The following is a 21941-nucleotide window of genomic DNA, read 5'->3' as shown; positions in this document are numbered from 1 at the left end:
CGGTGCTCCGGGGGCAATCGCGGTGTGTTGTTCGGCCGCAGCCCTCGGGGTACCAGGTGATCCTCAAAGTCCGCTGTGTTAACGTCGGATGGCGGAGTAGGACGCGTGAGATACACAGAAGGGAGCTCTGATGAATTTCGAGTGAGTTCCAGTGACCTGGTTAACTCTTCGCGAACGATCTGGCGGATTGTGGAAGCCAGATCGCATGACGATGGTGTGTGTACAGCTTCCACCGTCGTCACCCCGGCCAAACGTCCAAATTTCGGTGTGATGCGACACATCTTTAACGTCTCAAACGTCCGGCAGTGCTTGACGACGTCAGACACGGACTCGAGACTTTCTTTTCCGATCAAAAACTTGTAGACGTCTTCGGCGAATGCTTTGAGCAAATGGCCAACTTTGTCTTCCTCTGTCATGGCAGGAGAAACGAGCTTGTATAGCTTCACGATTTCCTCAATATACTTTGTGCATGTTTCACCGGGGAGCTGAGCCCTTTGCGCAAGTGTTTATTCAGCCCGCTTTTTCTTCGCGACTGAATCACCGAAACACTTCTTCAGCTCCTCTACAAAGCGGTCCCAAGTCATGAGGGAATCCTCGTGGTTGTCAAACCATGTTAGGGCTGTGTCGGTTAGTGAAAACCCGACGTTCTCAAGCCGGGCGGAGGAGTTCCACTTGTTGTAGCGACTCACCCGTAGGTAGTGGGTGAGCCATTCATCGACGTCGTCGCTGGATGAACCCGCGAATGACCGTGGCTCCCGGTAATGCTGCCACGAACTGCTGGGCACAGACCTCGAAGCGTCGCTGTCCAGAGACATCATTGGCACAGAAGGTGGCAGACCAACAATGCGACGACTGCGGCGAATGTGAATCTGGGGATCCGTCTTCGGAAGAACCTGAATACCCGGCACCTTCCACCGAGATGTTACGCCTAGTGGTTTATTAAGACCGGGACGGAGGATCGAAAAACAGCTGGGTCCGCTTGCCGAGCACGAGACGCCACCAACTTCGTTCTCCTCATCTTCGGCTAATCCAGTAACGCCGACCACGCAGAATGGGTATTGCCTTTTCATGGGCGTCACAATATATATATATATATATATATATATATATATATATTACGATGAAAAAACTTGCTCGACTGCTGATAACATAAGGAAATAGTTGAAATACACTACTTACAGAAACATTTATTTTACCGACTGTTTCACACGGTGGACCGTCCTTCATCAGGGTAAGGTTGTTTCGCCTTACCTTTCCATCGCCCATCGCCTTTCCGCCGCTCGTCGTCGCCTCTACGTCCACCATCCTCCCAGACAACTGGCCACACGGAAAACTAAATTGTGCAGTTTCCGGAGGTAAAACTGCACCGCACGCCGCCCTCTCAATTCCTCCTGCACAGCCATCGAACATGTTAACCGTTGACATTGAAGGCACTGTAGTTGAAGCATTGATCGATACGGGCGCCGCCATTTCTGTAATTAGTTCTGATTTATGTTCTCGTCTTCGCAAGGTGCGCACCCCTTACAGTGGTCCTTCTCTCCGTGCTGCCAATGATGAATCAATGCGTCCTTCCGGATTGTGTACGGCACGAGTCACTATCGACGGCATCCTGCACTACATAGTATTTGCTGTGCTTCCCTCCTGTGCTTATCCCCTCATCCTCGGCTGGGACTTCCTCCACTCTGCGCAAGCTGTAATTACCTGCTGTCCCCCTACTCTACAGGCTTCTGCATCCGACCTTTCAGCCATTTCTGTCCTGCCTTCTCATCATCTGGTTACCACCGCTGATCATGTACTTTACCCCGGCTGCGACGATGTCCTCTCTGTTGCTTCTGCCCACGTCAACGCTGGGGACGTTTTCGTCACACCAAGCCCCCGTCTTCTCTCAAGCGGCATCTTTCTCGTCGCGTCCCTGCTCCGCTTCACCAATGGGTCTTCACTATTGACTGCCTTTAACACTACGCCGGAACCTATTCTTCTGCGTCAAGGCACAGCCATCGCTTCTGTGGATACCACTCAACCTGTGGCCGTTCTTTCCTCTGCCCCATCAAGCTTCGCTCTTTCGACCCCTGCCTCTGCCTCTGCATCTATTTCAGCTGCTATCAGCCCCGGTCTAACCCCGACTCAAAAAGATGAATTGCTTGCCGTCTTGACCAAGCATGCCGCTTCCTTCGATACCCAGGCAACAACCTTGAGCCAAACCACCGCAGCTAAGCATCGCATCTACACAGATGGTTCGGGCATCATTCGCCGTCGCCCGTATCGTGTGTCTTCTAGTGAGCGCAAGGTTATTCAAGATAACGTAGCCGACATGCTCAAGCGCCACATCATACGCCCTTCTTCGAGTCCTTGGTCTTCGCCTGTTGTGCTCGTTCAAAAGAAGGATGGCTCAGTACGCTTTTGTGTTGACTATCGCGCCCTTAACAAGATCACTAGAAAAGATGTTTATCCGCTGCCTCGGATTGATGACGCCCTCGACTGTCTCCAAGGTGCACAATTTTTCTCTAGTCTCGACCTAAGATCCGGATACTGGCAAATACCAATGCATGAGGCCGACAAGGAAAAAACTGCTTTCGCCACTCCCGACGGATTATACGAATTCAACGTTATGCCATTCGGCCTATGCAATGCTCCGGCCACGTTCGAGCGCATGATCGACACCGTTCTCCGAGGCCTGAAGTGGAAAACGTGCCTATGCTACCTCGACGACATAGTCATTTTTTCTTCGACTTTTTCTGAACACCTTGTTCGTCTCGATGAAGTATTAAGCGCACTTTCTGAGGCCGGCCTACAGTTAAACACCAAGAAATGTTGCTTTGCTTCCACTTCTATCAAGGTACTCGGTCACGTCGTTAGCCAGAAGGGTGTAAAGCCTGATCCCGACAAAGTGGCTGCAGTTTTGCATTTTCCTCGCCCATCGCGCGTCAAAGACCTGCGCAGTTTTCTGGGGCTAGCGTCATACTTCCGGCGCTTCATACGCAACTTTGCCTCTATTGCGGCCCCTTTGCATAAGCTCCTCTGCGCTGACCAGCCGTTTGTTTGGTCTGAGGCCTGTGAGGTCGCTTTTACTACCTTAAAGAAGGCTCTCACATCTGATCCGATACTGGCACATTTCGACGACAATGCTCCAACGATTTTACACACGGACGCCAGTGGACACGGCATTGGTGCAGTTCTTCTGCAGCGGCAGCACTCTTCGTGCGAGCAAGTCATCGCCTACGCCAGTCGTACACTGACTGCAGCGGAGCAGAACTACACGATAACTGAGCAAGAGTGCCTCGCTGTTGTCTGGGCCATTCAGAAATTTCGCCCTTATTTGTACGGCCGCCAGTTCACAGTTGTCACTGACCATCATGCCCTGTGCTGGTTGTCCTCGCAGAAAAACTTGTCCGGCCGCCTCGGCCGCTGGATTCTCCGTCTCCAGGAATATGACTTTACGGTCACCTATAAATCGGGCAAGAAACACCAGGACGCCGATGCGCTATCTCGTTGTCCCCTCGCCCAAACCCAACCTCCGCATCCGCAACCCGTGTCCTCCGAATCCTCAAACTGCCAAACTACCCCTTCGACGGCTATTTCAACCTTGACCGCCGCATCCATTGACTTGATGCCAGCTCCCAGTCTTGGCGATCTCGCCTCAGCGCAGCGGGCCGACCCTTACTGCCGGACTCTTATCGACCGTCTGAGCGGTGCTACGCGGCCACCGAATGCCCGCCTACGTCGCCAACTTAACTCTTTCAAGCTAGTCGACAACATCCTTCTTTGGCACAATTACAGCCCCTTCGGTGACTCATGGGTGCCTGTCGTACCCCGTTCTCTTCGCCGAGAAGTTTTGCAGGCCTTTCATGATGACCCCCCGGCTGGCCACTTAGGCTTTCAGAAAACTTATGACCGCATCAAGCGCCGTTTCTTTTGGCCTGGCCTCTCAACCGCTGTTGGAAAATATATTGCGTCATGCATCTCTTGCCAACGTCGTAAACGGAGCACGTCTGCCCCTGCGGGCCTTCTACAGCCTCTCCCCTGTCCTTTCTCCCCTTTTGAAGTCGTTGGGATTGACCTCTACGGTCCCTTACCATTAACACCAACGGGCAACCGTTGGATCGTCACTGCCATCGACCACTTAACTAGATACGCTGAAACGGCCCCTGTTCCTTCCGGCTCTGCTTCAGAGATCGCCCACTTCTTCCTGAACGCCATCCTTCTGCGCCATGGAGCTCCTCGTGTCCTTATTAGTGACCGCGGCAAGTCCTTCCTCTCCAGCATTCTTGCCGAAGTTCTTCACGCCTCCAGAACCGTGCACAAAACCTCTTCAGCTTATCACCCTCAGACCAATGGGCTCACAGAGCGCTTTCATCGCACGCTGTCCGATATGCTAGCCACCTACATCCAGCCCGACCACACCAACTGGGACACCATGCTTCCCTTCGTTACCTTTGCATACAATAGTGCCGTGCAAAGAACCACCAACTTCTCCCCATTCTTCCTTGTGTATGGACGTCAACCTACCTTCACCCTCGAAGCGTCTTTCTTCTCCGCCCCCTCAACCTCTTCCAGACTCTCTCACGAACAGTTTACTTCTCGTCTTACCTACTGCCGTGCCATTGCCCGCCTGAATACCGACGCCTCCCAAGCCTCCCGGAAAAACACCTATGATCTCTCCCACCGTGCCGTATTTTTTCACCCTGGTGATGAGGTACTGCTGTGGACTCCAGTGCGTACCCCGGGATTGTGTGAAAAATTTTTGAGCCGTTATATTGGTCCGTATACTGTCCTCGAACAAACGTCCCCGGTGAACTATCGCGTTGCCCCTGTTTATCCTGTTAATGATCGTCGTTGCCGAGGTGCCGAGATTGTTCATGTTTCCCGCCTCAAACCCTTTGCCCGTCGCCCTACTGTGCTCTAATCTGCGCCCGGGCCGGTCGCTTTCGTACGCGAGGGGAGAAGGTGTAAGCACAACATGCGACCTTCGTCTTCATCTGTACATATCCATCATCATCGCTCAAAGCACAACATGCGACCTTCGTCTTCATCTGTACATGTCCATCATCATCGATCATCTTCTTCTTCGGAGGGTTGGTCGCCATACTTGCGGGTGCCATTAAAGCTCGCTCCATCCTGCGCTCTGTCTCCTGTCTCACAAGATATATATATATATATATACACACGTCCGCCGCATACGAACGCGTGGGTGGCGCTGATGAACTCTTTCAAGGTGTTAGGTTACTTGTAAATCCCCGAAAGCAGATCTGACAGCCGTCACCGTAGCTCAGAGGTAGAGCACCGGACGCGTAATTCGGAGGTCGTAGGTTCGGTTCCCGCCGTAGGCATGTGGTTGTTTTTTCTTCTGCTTTTCTAATCAATTAGCTTTAAGCGATATCATATTTAGTAATATTCTCCATTGATCAACAGCACAAAATAAATATATCAATACAAATCCCCTCTGTTCCTTGGTGTCTGTGGCTGTTGGCTTCTCTCACATATGTGGAGACGAATCGTAGACACCAGTCGTCGTCGGGTCTCCACAAATATATTCGGCGGGACGCGCTCAGCCAACCTAGAACGCAACAGCGCTGCGCCGGCCTTGCAGTTAAGCAGCCACAAAATACAGTCTGCGCGTGCTTGGCAGGCGTACTGGGGCAGTCGTCGTCTTCTGCTGCCGGACCACGATGGCACGCTACAGCCCCCCCCCCCCCCCTCTAGCGATGAAGCCATGAGGGAGGGGTGAATGGCGAAAAGCAGATACTCTTGGCGTAAATCGTACGCGACGAGGACTGGCACGGTCGGGAGGGAATGCAGCGGCACAGTTAACGATGAGGTTGGTGTCAAGATGAGCAGGTTTACGGAGGTCAACTGAGATTGTGTCCTGCCGGCCGTTGATGCGCCGGAGAAAATGCTAAGGAGCACGCCGTAGCACTTGGTACGGACCATCGTATGGTGGACGTAAGGGCGGGCGTACGATGTCGTGGCGAACAAAGACGTGAGTGCACCGCTGAAGGTCGGAGGGGACGTGGACACGAAGGGAATACTGGCGCTGACGTGGTGGAACGACAGTGCTCATAGCGCTACGTAGGCGGTAGGCGTAATCTGAGACGTCAGCAGGCGTGGGTGGTGAGGGCTCGAAGAATTCGCCAGGTACACGGAGAGTAGTGCCAAACGTTAGTTCTGCTGCACAGGTAGTAGAGTCACTGCGAAGTGCAGTGCGGAGACCAAGCAGGACGAAGGGTAGGCGCTCAATCCATGACGAAGGAAAAGCTGATGCCAGAAGTGAAGCTTTCAGCTACCGGTGAAAACGCTCAATGACACCGTTGGAAATCGGGTGGTAAGAGGTCGTCTTGATGTGATTGACGCCGAGTAGCCCAGATAGGTTGGCAAATAAGGTGGAGTCGAATTGACGACCACGATCAGTCGTAGTGGTGCAAGGGACACCGTAGCGGCTGATCCACAGTGTGATGAGTGCTCTCGCGACCGACTCCACCGTTATGTCGAGAAGGGGCATCGCTTCAGGCCATCTCGTGAACCTGTCAATGCAGGTTAACAGGTAGCGGTGGTTCCCGCAGGGAGGAAGGGGACCGACAATGTCGACATGCAAATGGCTGAAGCGGGCGTCCGGGGACGGAAACGTGCTAAGCGGCGTCCCAGTGTGTCGATGAACTTTGGTTTGCTGACAGCTCAGGCACGCGCGCGACCAGCGGCGAACGTCGACGTTGATGCGAGGCCAGACATAGCGAGCCGTGACAAGGCGCTGTGTTGCGCGAATGCCAGGATGGGCCAAAGAATGGATGGCATCAAAGACGGTTCGTCGGTATGGTGGAGGCACGTAGGGGCGAGGGCGACCGGTTGATGTATCACAAACGAGGGGAATGGCGCAGTCAGGGAGCAAGACGTCCTCCAACGCCAGAGAGGTGTCGCGCATGCGAAATCGTTGAAACTCGGCATCAGCTCGTTGAGCAGCAGCCATAGTCGTGAAGTCGATGATTGGCCGTCCATTGTCCGTCGCATTGACTTCAGCACGAGAAAGAGCGTCGGCAACTATGTTGGACTTGCCGCTGACGTGAAGAATGTCGCAGGTAAATTCGGAGATGTAGGCGCGCAGCCTGATTTCGCGAGGAGCGTAGGAGGTACTGCTGGATGCCATCGCGGACGTCAGAGGTTTGTGGTCAGTGAGGATATGAAAGCTGCGTCCCTCGAGAAAATGTCGGGAGTGCTTCACGGCTGAATATATTGCTAGCAGCTCTCGGCCGAAGGTGCTGTAGCGGCGTTCAGGGGGCGCAAGCTTCTTGGAAATGAAGGCAATTGGCTGTCAAACACCAGCGACGAAATATTGCAAGACCGCGCCGACAGCAGTGTCCGATGCGTCAACCATGACGGACGTGGGCGCGTCACATTTAGGATGAACCAGGAACGTCGCTACGGCAATGGCTGCTTTGATGCCGCTGAATGCGCGGTAAGCGGCATCGGTCCAAGCAACAAGAGCGGTCGGCTTGCTGTGGCCCGAGAGAAGGTCGTGGAGAGGCTGTAGTATTGCTGCGTTGCGAGGAATGAAGCGCCGATAATAGTTGGTGAGGCCAAGCAATTCGCGCAGTTGCCGGGTGGCGGTGGGCCGGGGAAACTGACTGATGGCGGTGACACAGGCCGGTAAGGGGCGAATGCCATGGGCGTTGACGCGGTGGCCGAGAAAGTCCAACTCAGCAACCCCGAACTCGTTTTTCGGTCCCTTGACCACAAGACCACAGCGGCTGAGTCTTTCGAGCACGTGACGCAGGTGGAGCTTGTGGGCCACTGCCGTAGGGCTGAAGACGAGAATGTCGTCAAGATAGGCAAAGCAGCACGTCAAGCCGCGTAGACTTGGTCAACGAAACGCTGAAAAGTCTGGGCGCGTTGCGAAGACTGAACGGGAGGCCCACTCATCACAATATTATTAGTCATGTTGTGAGCGACTGGCGCTTGGAGAGACGGGAGTCGGAAGACATCTGGATACTCAGCAAGGATGCTGGACCAAGGGTCGGAAACGTTGCTGTGCGCCTGGAGGAGCCGATGTGGTGCAGCGCGGCAAGAGACGACTTGGACGACTAGGCTTGTTTCTGAATCAAGTATTCGGCTTTGCCGCATGTCAACTAGGAGCCTGTAGTGCCATAGAAAGTCGGCGCCGATGATTGGCGAGCGCACGTCCGCGAAGGCAAATACCCAGCGAAACGTACGGTGGAGTCCTAGGTCAAGCATTACCGACTTCTGGCCGTATGTCCGTATGGTGGATCCGTTGACTGCGGTCAGAGGGGGAGAGTCTAAAGGACGGCGCCGCTCAGTCAACGTAGGCGGAAGAACACAGATCTCGGCACCAGTGTCGATGAGGTAGCGGATTTTGGTTACACGGTCAGTGACGTGAAAAAGGCGACTGGATCGCGGGCCGAGAACACCGGTCGCCTTCAGTGTTCGGCCGGACCGTTTCCCACGAAGGAGCAGGCCTGGCGGCAGTGGCGTGCGCGAGAGCCGTATCGGCGGTGGAACCAGCAAAGGGCCGTCGAGGGCGGAGAATGATTGCTAGAAAATCTGGGGCTGCTACGGGGGGGTGGAGACGACGAATGCGGCCGGCGAGCACGAAGGGCTGCAACTTCAGCTGTGAGCTGCGCCACCTGCCAGGCTAGGTCCTCATGAGTAGCAGTGAGACGGGTATAGCAATCGTCAGGAGCTGGGCTCGATAGCTGAGGGGCAGGAGGGCGATGAAGTGTTGCAACGGAGGGAAAGCCGACGTCCATGGTCTTATCCGCCAGCATAGCCAGGGATTCCAGGGTCTGAGACGAAGATGCGCTCACGATCGTGCGCACCTGCGGAGGCATGCGCAGCAGGAAGAGTTCCCGCAGGAGCGCGCTGTCGTGGGAAGTAACCAAGTCTCCAGCCAGGGCGGTCATGCGACGCAACTGCTCGGTAGGTTTGCGATCTCCGAGATCTTCTGAGGTAAGGAGCTGCTCCAGGCGACGCGGCTCTCAGTAGTTCTCTGGATGAGCATCGCTTTAAGATGATCGTAAGGGCGATCGGCAGGCGGAGAGCGCAGGAAGTCGCGAACAACCGCAGCAGTTGTTTTGTATCAGTCGCGCATGCGCTCTTTTGTATGGACCCGGTCCGTGATATCTGATGTCTGTAACACGTGGCCGTTATCATGCAGCCGCCTGTAGGCTATATATACCAGCAAGCAATCCAGAATAAACGTTCTTCTTCTTCTTGTTGCTTACACGCTGCGTGTTCGTTGTTGGACGCCGGAACATGGTGTCAGAAGTGGGATCGCGTTCACGTATGCGGTAACACGCTGATCGAAGTGGTGTCCCTGTGCTCTGCACGATGGATTTAGTGAAGCCACCGCAGCCGCTGGTGCGGTCCGGTAGCACCGCGAAGAACTGGAGCCTCTTCAAGCAGCGGTTCGAGCTGTTTCTGCAGGCCACGGAGCCGACGAAAGAACCACGGACGGAAGGAGCTAAAACCGCACTGCTGCTCACCGTGGCCGGGGAAGACGCCCTAGAGATATTCAAAAACTTTTTGCTTTCGGGGAACGAAAGAAAGGAATTTTATCAAACAGTTACGATGAAGTTCGAGGAATACTGCAAACAGCAGCAAAACGAAGTGTACGAGCGTTATGTCTTTCGCTCAAGAACACAAGCTGAGGGCGAACCCTTCGAACCCTTTTCACGGGACTTGAAGAGACTTGCACGCAGCTGCAATTTTGGAACCTTGAGTGACTCCATGGTCAGGGACCAGGTTGTCTTTGGCACAAATAATCCCAAATTGCGCGAAAAGATGCTGAATGTTAAGGACCTTACTCTACTGAAGGCGGAGGAAATTTGCAAGGCTGAAGAGGTATGCGCCGAACAAAGCAATACATGGGCTCAAGCGGAGAAGCAAGTAGCACGAATTGAAACGCGCCAGCAAGGCAAATTTTCAGCCTGTGAACAGTGTTCAGAGTGTACGGAGCAAGATGAGACCCAACGAGAACAGGAAGTTGCCCGGATAAAAACACGCAGGCAGTTCAAATGTTCTAAGTGCAACCGCTTCCACGAACGTGGCAGATGCCCAGCATTCGGCAAAACATGCTCCGGTGCCGTGGCGCTAACCATTTTTCGGCCTCTTGCAAAAAAGTGTCTCAAGTAAGTGAAGTACGCGGCGAGCAGGATGGTTTCGAAATACTCGGCGTCAGCCTAGGCAACAGAGCTGATTGGGTCATTCACGCGAGGGTGGCTTCCCAAGTAGTGTCTCTGAAAGTAGACACGGGCTCGCAAGCGAATTTATTGCCTTACTCCGTTTTCCAAAGGCTCAAAGCGAAGTCTGGTTTAAGACCAAGCCCCTCCATCCTCCGCTCATACACCGGTGACGTTATGAAGCACATCGGCGTGGCTACGCTGCAAGTGGTTGTGAACGACCAAAGGCGGTACTTCGACTTCTTCATTGTAAAGAAGAGCAATCAGGCCATATTGGGACTGTCTGCAAGTGAAGCGCTAGGTCTGTTGTCACGTTCTGTGAACGCTGTGCACACGAATAGCACTGACCAAGTGGTTAAGGAATTTCCCGAGTTCTTTCAGGGCATCGGCTGCCTAGCCCGCCATTACCACATGGTTCTGCGCGAGGATGCAACACCGGTAGTCCAGCCGGTGCGACGGGTGCGCTTGGCGTTGCTCGAGCCCCTGCGAGAAGAGCTGGATCGGATGGAGCGTGCTGGCATCGTGGCCAAAGTCAGCGAACCGACCGATTGGGTGAGCTCGTTTGTTGCAGCAAGAAAAAAGGACGGGAAACTGCGCATATGTATTGACCCCAGGCGAATTAGCGAGTGCCTGAAGCGAGAACATTATCAAATGCCTAAACGTGATGACATTGAGGCTGAGCTTGCCGGGGCCGCCTTTTTCTCTCGCATCGACGCATATTCGGGGTTCCATCAAATCCCCTTAGATGAAGCTACATCGAAGGTATGCACAATTGGAACACCCTTTGGGCGCTACCGTTTCTTGCGACTTCCCTTCGGCATTGCTTCGGCGCCTGAGGTTTTCCAGAGAACTATGAATGAAATATTCGACCAGGCTCCAGGGGTCCGAATCTATGTCGATGACATTTTGATATGGAGGAGCACAAGGGAAGAGCACGATACTCGCCTCCGCACAGCCTTGCAACTAGCCAAAAAGGCCGGCCTGACGCTCAATGCAGCGAAATGCGAATTCGGTGTCACAGAAATTGACTTTTTGGGTGACGTCATAAACAAAGACGGAATAAGACCTAACCTCGCACTGACCGCACCATTAGGTGAAATGCCTCGGCCAAAGGACAAAGCCGGCGTTCACAGAATGCTCGGGGTAGTGAAGTACTTCGGATAATATATACCGCATCTGGCGGAAAGGACTACGAAGCCTCATTAAAAAAAGACACCCTTTTTGAATGGTCTGCAAACCACTGTAAAGAATGGCAAGCTGTCTGTGATACACTAAGCGGTCCACCTGTGCAAGCCATTTTCGATCCGGCTAGAGAGACCAAGATCGTTGCTGCTGCTTCGAAAAATGGGATTGGTTCTGCCCTTCTTCAGAACTACGGTGATAGTTGGCGGCCGGTCGCCTATGTATCACGCACAATGACGGAGGCAAACCAAAGATACGCGCAAATGGAGAAAGAAACAATGGCCATTACTTTCGGTTGTGAAAAATTTTTTCATTTCGTTTACGGCCGCACGTTCGCCATCGGAACAGACCACATACCATTGATAGCAATTGCTTCGAAAGCCATTGGTGACATGTCACCAAGACTCCAACGCTTTTTCCTGCGCTTGCTAAGGTACGATTACGTTCTTCACTTTGTCCCGGGCAAACAGCTATTCCTGGCCGCTATGCTTTCAAGGTCGTCGCCAGCCGTTCCAAGCGAACGTGATGACTTCACTGATGACGTCGACGTTCATGCAGTGAGTGTGACTTCGGAGCTGGTAAACAAGAAAATGTTTGATCGACTGGCAGAGGCGACAGCTTCTGACCCAGACTTGCAGGCAGCGTTGCGGGAACTAAGGAATGGAGAAGAAATTGAAGGCTGGATGAAACCTTTTGGTCCTGAGTTATCAGAAGTTAAGGGCATTATTATGAAGGGGACAAAGGTCGTCATTACGAAGATTATGAGAGCTGAAATACTGGGTCGCATTCATGAAGGTCACTTAGGCATAAATAAGTGCAAAGCGAGAGCCCGTCGCTTGGTATTCTGGCCGAGATTGAATACAGACATTGAAACCATGGTGAAGTCCTGTTCTGTTTGTCAAAAGTACGCGTACAAACAAGAAACCGAACCAGTGGTACTTAGGCCGATCCCAGACCATGCCTGGTACAGGGTAGGTGTTGACATCTTCATGTACGGCGGGAACTCCTACCTGTGCGTGTTCGATGCGTTTTCACTTCCCTGAAGTCGAAAAGCTTCCTGACACAACGTCATGCACTGTCATTGCTAAGCTTAGCTCAATTTTTGCAAGGTATGGAATTCTATTGGAAGTCTGCACCGACAACGGTCCTCAGTTTTCATCTCATGAATTTGCTTTGTTCGCCTCTAGATACGACTTCAAGCATGTGACGTCGAGTGCGCGATTCCCATGGTCCAATGGCCTCGCCGAGAAGGGAGTCCAAATTGACAAAAGAATAATGAAGACTGGCGAACTCAACGAGGACTTCTGGTTGGGCCTTCTCGGTTATCGCTCGACTCCACTAGCCGAAGGCCGGTCCGCTAGAGAGCTTCTTCAAAGCAGAAAGTTACGCACTCGGCTACCAGACTTCGTGTCATGCTCCAGTCAACAGACGTCTCGTCGCCAACCACGCCAGCAAAGGCCCTCCAAAGAGAAAAATCTGCCCGAACTCAAGAAAGATGCAGTTGTAAGAGTACGAGGGGATGCATGGGACTGCAAGGCTCGAGTCATGGGCCTGGTGGCTCCAAGGTCCTATCGCGTCCTTACAGAGGACAACAAAGTGCCTCGACGCAACCGACAGCATCTTCTGGCCACACGTGAGCCATTCCAAAGCGAGTTAACGGAAGATGGCTCTGATAGCGAAGACCTTTCCCAGGAAAATGTGGAAGCGTCACAGTCTCCAACACAGCCCACGCAAGCTCAGGAAAATTCGGGAGCGTCGCAGTCGACAACACAGCCCACGCAATTTGTGCCAAGGCGATCCACCCGACAAAAGAGACAGCCCAATCGTCTTCACTACGGCCATAATTTCCAAGAATTTCCAGAATTTCAAGTGTCGCGTATTGTGCTCTGACTTTTAAAGACTACACCGAGGAAGATGTATTGTATCAGTCGCGCATGCGCTCTTTTGTATGGGCCCGGTCCGTGATATCTGATGTCTGTAACACGTGGCCGGTATCATGCAGCCCCCTGTAGGCTATATATTGTAACGTACTTGCTGACGAAGGGGGGCTTTATTAGCAGGCACGAAAGGGAAGGCCAGGCAAGCTGGGGCAACAACAGCGACAGACTCCACACGGCGCGAGCCCTACTTCGTCGTCGTCGCCCTACTTCGTATGCGCCACCTGGCAAGACTAGGTTGCATTATTCCCCCCTTATGAAGAAAACAAAAAGAGCGCTGTCGCTGTCGACGTAAGGGTGAAACAAAAAATAAACAAAAAAAACAAGCAAACTGCCGCAACTGAAGCGCGCGAAAACATCAGCACGGCTGCGTCACCGTGTATAGTACGGCTTAAGCCGCACAACGTGCACAATGTCAGAGTCGGGCTGTCGGCGTCGCGGTTGCGCAGCACCGTCCGGAACCACTTCATAGTTAACCTCACTCACACGCCGTACCACTCTGTAAGGGCCAAAATAGCGGGAGAGCAGTTTCTCACACAAGCTTTGGCGACGAACAGGAGTCCATACCCAGACTTGGTCACCGGGTTTGTAGTCAACCTGTCGGTGGCGAAGGTTGTAACGGCGCGCATCCGAGCTCTGCTGTTGCCCGATGTGCACGCGGGCCAGCTGACGGGCTTCTTCAGCACGTTGGGCAAACTGTTGGGCGTCTGGGGCGAGTTGGTCATCCTCTGGGCACGGGAGCATGGCATCAAGCATGCTCTGGACTTCGCGTCCGTACACAAGGCGAAACGGGGAGAAGCGCGTAGTTTCCTGCAGGGCGGTGTTGTAGGCAAAGGTGACATACGGCAGGACCTCATCCTAAGTTTTGTGTTGGACATCTACGTACATGGACAACATGTCCGCAAGAGTCCTGTTTAATCGTTCGGTCAAGCCATTGCTCTGCGGATGGTAGGCCGTGGTCTTGCGGTGTGTTGTGCAGCTCAGCCGAAAGATGTTGTCGATTAGTTGCGCTGTAAACGCCGTCCCTCTGTCTGTAATCACGTGCGAAGGAGCGCCACGTCGCAGGCCGATGTTGTGCATGAAAAACTCTGCGACTTCTGAAGCTGTGCCACGAGGGATCGCCTTGGTCTCGGCGTAGCGAGTCAAATAGTCGGTAGCAACTATGATCCACTTATTGCCGCCCTGCGACAAGGGGAAAGGGCCGAGGAGGTCCATGCCGATCTGGTCGAACGGAGCGCGAGGGGCAGTAACGGGCTTGAGAAAACCCGCCGGCTTAAGTGGGGGCGTTTTCCGGCGCTGGCATTCTCGGCAGCTTTTAACGTATCGTTTGACATCACCAGAAAGTCCAGGCCAGTAATACATGTTCCGCACTCTGGCGAGCGTACGTGAAAAGCCCAAGTGGCCAGACGTGGGCTCACCGTGGCAGGCGAAAAGAACGTCAGACCGGAGGTCGGCTGGAATGACGAGAAGGTAAGGTCTATCGTTGCCTCTCGAGTTCTTCTTGTACAAGAGACCTTGCCGCAAACAGAAGGAGCCAAGACGTCGAGAGAAGTGGCGAGGTTTAGCCGTATCACTACCTTCAAGGGCGTCAATAAGAGGGCGAAGGTCCGAGTCCGCCCTCTGCCGAGTCAGTAGGTCGGAGGCGGTGAGAGTACCAAGGAAGCCGCTGTCGTCATCGGGCGCTGCGTCGGCAGCATCAACTGGTGCACGCGACAGTGTGTCGGCGTCTTCGTGTCTGCGGCCGGACTTGTAGACAATAGTAATGTCAAATTCCTGGAGCCGTAAGCTCCAGCGTGCCAGGCGTCCAGATGGGTCTCGCAAGTTTGCCAGCCAGCATAGGCAGTGGTGATCGGTGACCACTTTGAATGGGCGGCCGTAAAGATAAGGGCGAAACTTCATGGTGGCCCACACGACCGCAAGACATTCTCTTTCAGACGTGGAGTAATTGCTCTCGGCGCGGGAGAGAGTACGGCTAGCATAGGCGATAACCCTCTCAAGGCCCTCTTGGTGTTGAACAAGGACCGCGCCAAGACCGATGTTACTGGCGTCGGTGTGGACCTCGGTATCGGCATCTTCGTCGAAGTGCGCAAGAACGGGAGGTGTTTGAAGGCACTGGCGGAGCGTAGAGAAAGCGGTCTGTTTGCTCAGTGGTCCAGACAAAGGAGGTGGTATTCCCGGTGAGGCGCGTCAACGGCTCAGCAATCGTGGAAAAGTTCGCAATAAAGCGCCGATAATACGCACAGAGACCCAGGAAGCGTTGGACAGCTTTCTTGTCGGTCGGAACGGGAAAACGTGCGACGGCGGCAGTCTTTTCGGGGTCCGGCCGCACTCCCTCAGCGCTCACAACGTGACCAAGAAATTTGAGCTCTTCGTAACCGAAATGACACTTCTGGGGCTTCAGGGTAAGGTCTGCCGAGCGGAGGGCTTCGAGGACAGCCCGCAGGCGCTGGAGATGTTGGTCAAATGTTTTCGAAAAAACTACGACGTCGTCCAAGTAAAGAAGACAGCTTTGCCACTTGAGGCCTGTGAGGACGGTGTCCATCATCTGTTGGAACGTAGCCGGGGCGGAGCACAAACCGAAAGGAAGCACTTTAAATTCATAGAGGCCATCTGGAGTCACAAAGGCGGTTTTTTCGCGGTCCCGTTCGTCTACTTCAATTTGCCAATAGCCGCTCTTTAAGTCAATGGATGAGAAGTACTTAGCGCGCCGTAATCTATCCAGCGAGTCGTCAATGCGCGGCAACGGGTAGACGTCCTTTTTAGTCACACTGTTCAGTTTGCGACAGTCGACACAAAACCGGAGAGTGTCGTCCTTCTTCTTAACAAGGACTACAGGTGAAGACCACGGGCTTTGGGAAGGTTGAACAACGCCATCGTCAAGCATTTCCTGAACCTGAGTTTGGATAACCGCCCGTTCTTTAGCAGAAACACGATAAGGCTGCTGTCGTATAGGGCGAGCGTCGTCATAGGTGATGATGCGGTGCTGCGTGATGGGTGTTTGACGAACCTTCGAGGAGGAAGCGAAACACGACTTGTATTCCTTCAGCAGCTGTTCCAAAGCCAGGCGTTGCTCCCGAGACAGGTGGCAGTTTATGTCGACGTTTTCAAGGGAAGGTTCGTCAGTGCCGGCTGCCGCGGACGCAAAACAAACGGGAATATCGGTAACAGGTTCGGCAGAAGCGATAGCAGTACCTGCAAAAAGGTGCCGGTACTCATTAGAAAAATTAGTGACCAGGACCGCAGACCGGCCACCACGAAGCGTCAGTAGACTGCGAGCGGCGCAGATGCCTTGAGTAAGCAGGAGTGAACGGTTAGCCTCGGCGACTGCTTCTGCGTCATGCAAGTCGTTGCAAGTGACTTCAACCAAAACACTGCTCCGTGGCGGCAACGTGACACTGTCTGCAGAAACACGAAGGACGGCACTGCGGTGGCAAGTTTCGGCGAGGTGGGTCGCTTTACTGGTCGAAAAGGTGATGATTCTTTGGCGGAGGTCGATGACAGCACCATACTCCCGCAGAAAGTCAATGCCGATAATGAGATCGCGGGAGCAATTGCACAGAACTAAACAACTGCCGACGAACGTAGACCCCTGAATCTGAACGCGAGCCGTGCAAATACCCTTTGGAGTAACGAGATGACCACCGGCAGTACGGAGATGCACTACAGAACAAGGCGTAAGCACTTTTTTTAGAAGAGTCGCCAATTTATCACTCATAATTGAATAGTCGGCCCCGGTGTCCACTAATGCACTGACTCTGTGACCGTCGAGAAGAACAGGTATGTCCAAGGAAACGCAGCTGTCTCAGTCAGATGACGGTGCAATCTGTTCACGGTCGGAGCGTAGCGGCGGCGGCGGGAGGTCTTCAGTGCAGCGACTCCCAGCGACCTCGCCCCCGAAGGTCGCTGGTCTCAGTTTTCCCGGCGAGGGCTCGGCGAGCGACCCTGTACTGCTCGCGAGGAGCTGTGCGGGTTTGGGGAAGAGCGTCTCGGAGAAGATGAGCGCGGCTGATGCGGCGCACGGGCTGAAAGTCGCTGTTCCGCGAGGAAGTCTTCAATGGCTGGAGGCCGGTGGCCAAACCGGGGTCTGGGCGAATCGGCTCGAAATCCCTGCAGACCGAGGCGTCGATAAGAGCAATTGCGGTAGAGATGGCCTGGTTCTCCGCAGTGAAAACAGAGTGGCCGGTTGTCAGATGTGCGCCAGACATCGGCCTTCCGCAAGTGCGCTCGGCGATCGTCGAAATACGGGACTGGTGGAACTAGGGACAGCGGTGCAGGAGGCGTTACTGGAATCGGCGGTGGCGAAGCTGCAGTCGGGCGTCTCGCAACTTCGGCATAGGTGGGGCGGCTGTAGTCTCCCGGCAGAGGTGGTGTTTCGACGGTAGGACCCCTGAACGCCTGTTGCACCTCCTCGCGAACAAGAGCGGAAATCGAGCCAAGTGCAGACTGCGAAGGGCTGCAAAACTTGAGGACCTCTTCACGCACGATGGTGCGAATCAGTTCGCGCAAATCGTCAGGGTGGCTCCCGGCGGTGGCAAACGATTCGGTGACTGCAGCAGCATGCACGGGCCGGTTGTAAGTCGCAGAACGTTGTTGAAGAACCTTTTCCATCGTCGCGGCCTCGGCAAGGAATGCAGCGACGGTCGATGGTGGGCTGCGCACGAGGCCTGCAAAGAGCTGTTCTTTGACGCCACGCATCAAATGACGGACTTTCTTTTCTTCTGGCATGGCCGGATCAGCTCTTCTAAAGAGGCGCGTCATGTCCTCGACGTACATCTGAACGCTTTCGTTCGGCATTTGGATGCGGGATTGTAGCGCACGCTCAGCTCGTTCGCGACGATCAGCGCTTGTGTAGGCCTCCAGCAGCCGACGACGGAACTCATGCCACGAGATTACAACGTCCTCTCGGTTCTCAAACCAGGTGCGAGCACTATCCTCGAGGCTGAAGTAAACGTTCCGGAGTTTGGCTGCGTCTTCCCATTGGTTAAACGCAGCTACGCGTTCAAAGTGAAGGAGCCAGTCCTCCACATCCTCAAAAAGTTCCCCACGGAACGTCTTAGGAATCCGCGGAGTCTGCAAGGTGTAGTGGGATGGCGCGGCAGCAGCGGTTTGCAGAGGAGGAAGAGCGGCTGTCGCCATGGCGCCGCTCTCTAATGGTCCAACCTCCGATGGCAGTCCCTGGATCCTCCGGCTGAAGCGATGTACCGGGGTGTCAAGCGGTACAGGGCTGGCTCGACGGCTGCCTGGAGGGGTCTCTTGCATGGGCTCACGGGTACCCAGCACCTCCACCAGACTGTAACGTACTTGCTGACGAAGGGGGGCTTTATTAGCAGCAGGCACGAAAGGGAAGACCAGGCAAGCTGGGGCAACAACAGCGACAGACTCCACACAGCGCGAGCCCTACTTCGTCGTCGTCGCCCTACTTCGTATGCGCCACCTGGCAAGACTAGGTGGCAATATATACCAGCAAGCAATCCCGAATAAATGTTCTTCTTCTTGTTGTTTACACGCTGCGTGTTCGTTGTTGGACGCCGGAACAGCAGTAGCAGGCGTGAGCGCACCAATGACATGGTCGAACATGGTCACCTGTGACGAGATGCGGTGCCGGCGAAACAAGGCCTCCATGGTGAGGAACCAAGGTTCCCAGTCGGATGACCAGAAGTCGGGGAGCTTGAGGGCGGAGACCGCGGACTCATGAGGTGGCAGCCTACGAGGTGACGGAGACTGCACAGGAGTGGAGGGATCTATGGCCAGGGCTTACACGATGGTAGGTAGGCGGGGTCTCGAGCTCCGGGCAGTGGTAGGCCTAGCGGAGCGGCTGATGCAAAGCGCAGGGCAGGAGCAGAGAACGAAGACGCGAAGTCCGGAGTCACCAAATTTGTGGAGACGAATCGTAGACACCAGTCGTCGTCGGGTCTCCACAAATACATTTGGTTGGACGCGCTCAGCCAGGCTGGAACGGAACAGCGCTGCGCCGGCCTTGCAGTTAAGCAGCCACAAAATCCAGTCTGCGCGTGCTTGGCAGGTGTACTGGGACAGTCGTCGTCTTCTGCTGCCGGACCACGATGACACACACACACACACACACACACACACACACACACACACACACACACACACACACACACACACACACACACACACACACACACACACACACACACACACACGCACACGCACACGCACACGCACACGCACACGCACACGCACACGCACACACACGCGCACGCGCACGCACGCACAGTTAAGCACACGCGCACGCGCACGCACACGCCCGCACACACGCACGCACGCGCGCGCACACACGCTCGCGCACACACGCGCACGCGCGCATACACGCGCTCGCGCGCACACGCGCACACACGAACACGCAGACGCATACGCACACGCACGCGCACGCACACGCACGCACACGCACACACACGCGCGCACACACACGCGCGCGCACACACACGCGCGCACACACACGCGCGCGCACGCACGCACGCGCACGCACGCACACATGCACGCACACACGCACGCACATATATACCGGGTGTTTCAGCGAACACTTTCAAAAATTCTCATAAGTAGAATTTGCTTAGTAAAGATATGGCTTTTGCAGCATAGTATTACCAATGTTGGCGGACACCAGAGACCCGGTGAATCGTATTAAGTAGTAAAATGATTCACTAATTTTTAATAATTAATTTTTTAACTATTACAGTTAGGCGCCAAGTTGCATTTAGATATTTGTAGCCGGTCGTTAGTAATAGCCATATCAGTTTTTAGAATTTCGACAATGCGATTATCCTCTGCGCTGTGGCTCGACAAAATTTGGCTTTTTCGACTAGTTATGTGCACTGGAGGGGATGCTTTGCCTGCATGCCTTCGATAGCGCATGTATTTTTCGCTCGATGCAGCCAAACATATATATATATATATATATATATATATATATATATATATATATATATATATATATATATATATATATATATATATATATATATATATATATATATATATATATATATATATATATATATGCCCACACCAAGCCTCAGTAACTTCCATCATTCTTGACCCGAAAATGTTACCCAGAAAATACGGCGTCGGTGTTGTGAGCTAAATATAGGGTGGCCAAGGCGGCCACCCACCGCTGATGAAACCTCGCGCACGTGTCCTTGTGGCATCATCACAACTTACCCACCGGATTGTGAGCAATTGTGACCAGTGAGGAATAAAGACGGCGCACCTCGATTCTGCGTTTATTACCTCCGCTTGACCAAACACTACAAAGATTCGCGGCAATATTCCTTCAATCCCTTTGAGCTGTTTCTTACAAGTGGACAACTTTTACCTCGCCCTGGAAAATGAGAAGGAAACTACGACCTGAACTACGACCTACGACCAAATGAGAAGGGAACTACGACGTGACATTGTGGCGTCGTCGAAATCAGCCCTTTTTGGACATTTTTGGCTCTAATTAATTGCCTAATCATTCTATCGACGTGATTATTTTTCCGACACTACCCTCACATTGCCCTCTTTCGATTACAACCACTCGTTTGACGCTACGTCATCTGAGAACCTCATAACAGCAGCAGACATCTTTTGGTGATACGAGAAACGCTTTCGCATTAATAAAGCTGGAGACCGCATCTCCCGCACCAGCTACCCTATTGTAGTCACTCCCAGAAGGCTGAAGTACCACCTTTCAGCAGTCATTTTCCTGTGCACAGCCGGGTACTGGAATGACTTCCCACTGAAGCTGCCTCCGTCATTGACACACCAACGTTCATGGGCGTCATTGAAAGCCTTTGGTAAATTTTATTATATTTGTTTGCTATTAAATTCCAACCGCTCATATACTCATACTGCTTCACTTTCAGACCTTTAAGTTTATAAATGAAGTAATTAATAACATTGGCATGGTTTTTCACAATACGTGTCCAAACCGTCTGCCGCCGGCATCACAAAATAGCTTCAATATTGTAGTATTCGGCCGGCTGCAAGAATATGGACAAGAAATAATTCGCCAAAAGCCTCTGGTCCAGGGCAGGGAAGCAGTGGCTTAGGGCGGGATTACGTTGGTCGAGGGAACGAGCTCTGAACGGCAAGGGCCCGAGTCCTGTTCGCTGGTGGGAATTTGCTCACCCCAATCGTGTCCTTCCGGAGCTGCCTCCAGTGTCCAAAGACGAGGCTGCTTGGTTCAGGCCCAGGTATCCCGTACCGCTTGAAGAGGCCGTACAGCCGGCGCCTTTCCAGGACCCAGGCTACGACGACGGCTACCGCCACAAGCAGCACAGCTCCCACGACGTTCCACACTTCACGCCCCATCTGCTGAAGAGTACACTTCATATACTATATGACTTCGTATATTCGCAGCCAACGTGCGGGGAATGTTTGCACCTCCCTGAAGGACGAGGATACGGGTGACGAGGAGTGCGCCATTTAGGAAAGCTCTGGGTGCCTTTTGTAGGCGGTGTATAAAATAAAATTGCGATATCTGAATCTGAAGCCAACTTGAATTTTTTTAAAGTTGGGCGTATGTTTTAAGTGTTCAACTATAACTATAGCACTCAGCATTAACACTACTTTTCAGATAGCGAGATATAGCACGAAAACGTGTCCTTGCCAGAAAGTGTTCTCTCAGATC

General features: G+C 53.4%; 1 protein-coding gene across 1 annotated transcript in view; it reads right to left on the bottom strand.

Moving 5' to 3' along the window:
• The window catches only part of LOC149361079 (cytochrome P450 3A29-like), a 37625-nt gene extending 16003 nt beyond the window's left edge, over window positions 1–21622 (bottom strand). Inside the window, exon 1 of the mRNA XM_089569450.1 lies at window positions 21440–21622. Coding sequence (XP_089425576.1) covers window positions 21440–21622 — 183 coding nt within the window. The remainder of the gene's footprint in view (window positions 1–21439) is intronic.
• Between the last annotated feature and the right edge of the window lie 319 nt (window positions 21623–21941).

This window comes from Amblyomma mixtum, chromosome 2, assembly GCF_055824585.1.
Source record: "Amblyomma mixtum isolate Tamu chromosome 2, ASM5582458v1, whole genome shotgun sequence".
NCBI classification, from domain to species: Eukaryota; Metazoa; Arthropoda; class Arachnida; order Ixodida; family Ixodidae; genus Amblyomma; species Amblyomma mixtum.
Note: the sequence above shows the minus strand (reverse complement) of the source record. Positions and strands in the feature narration are given on the sequence as shown.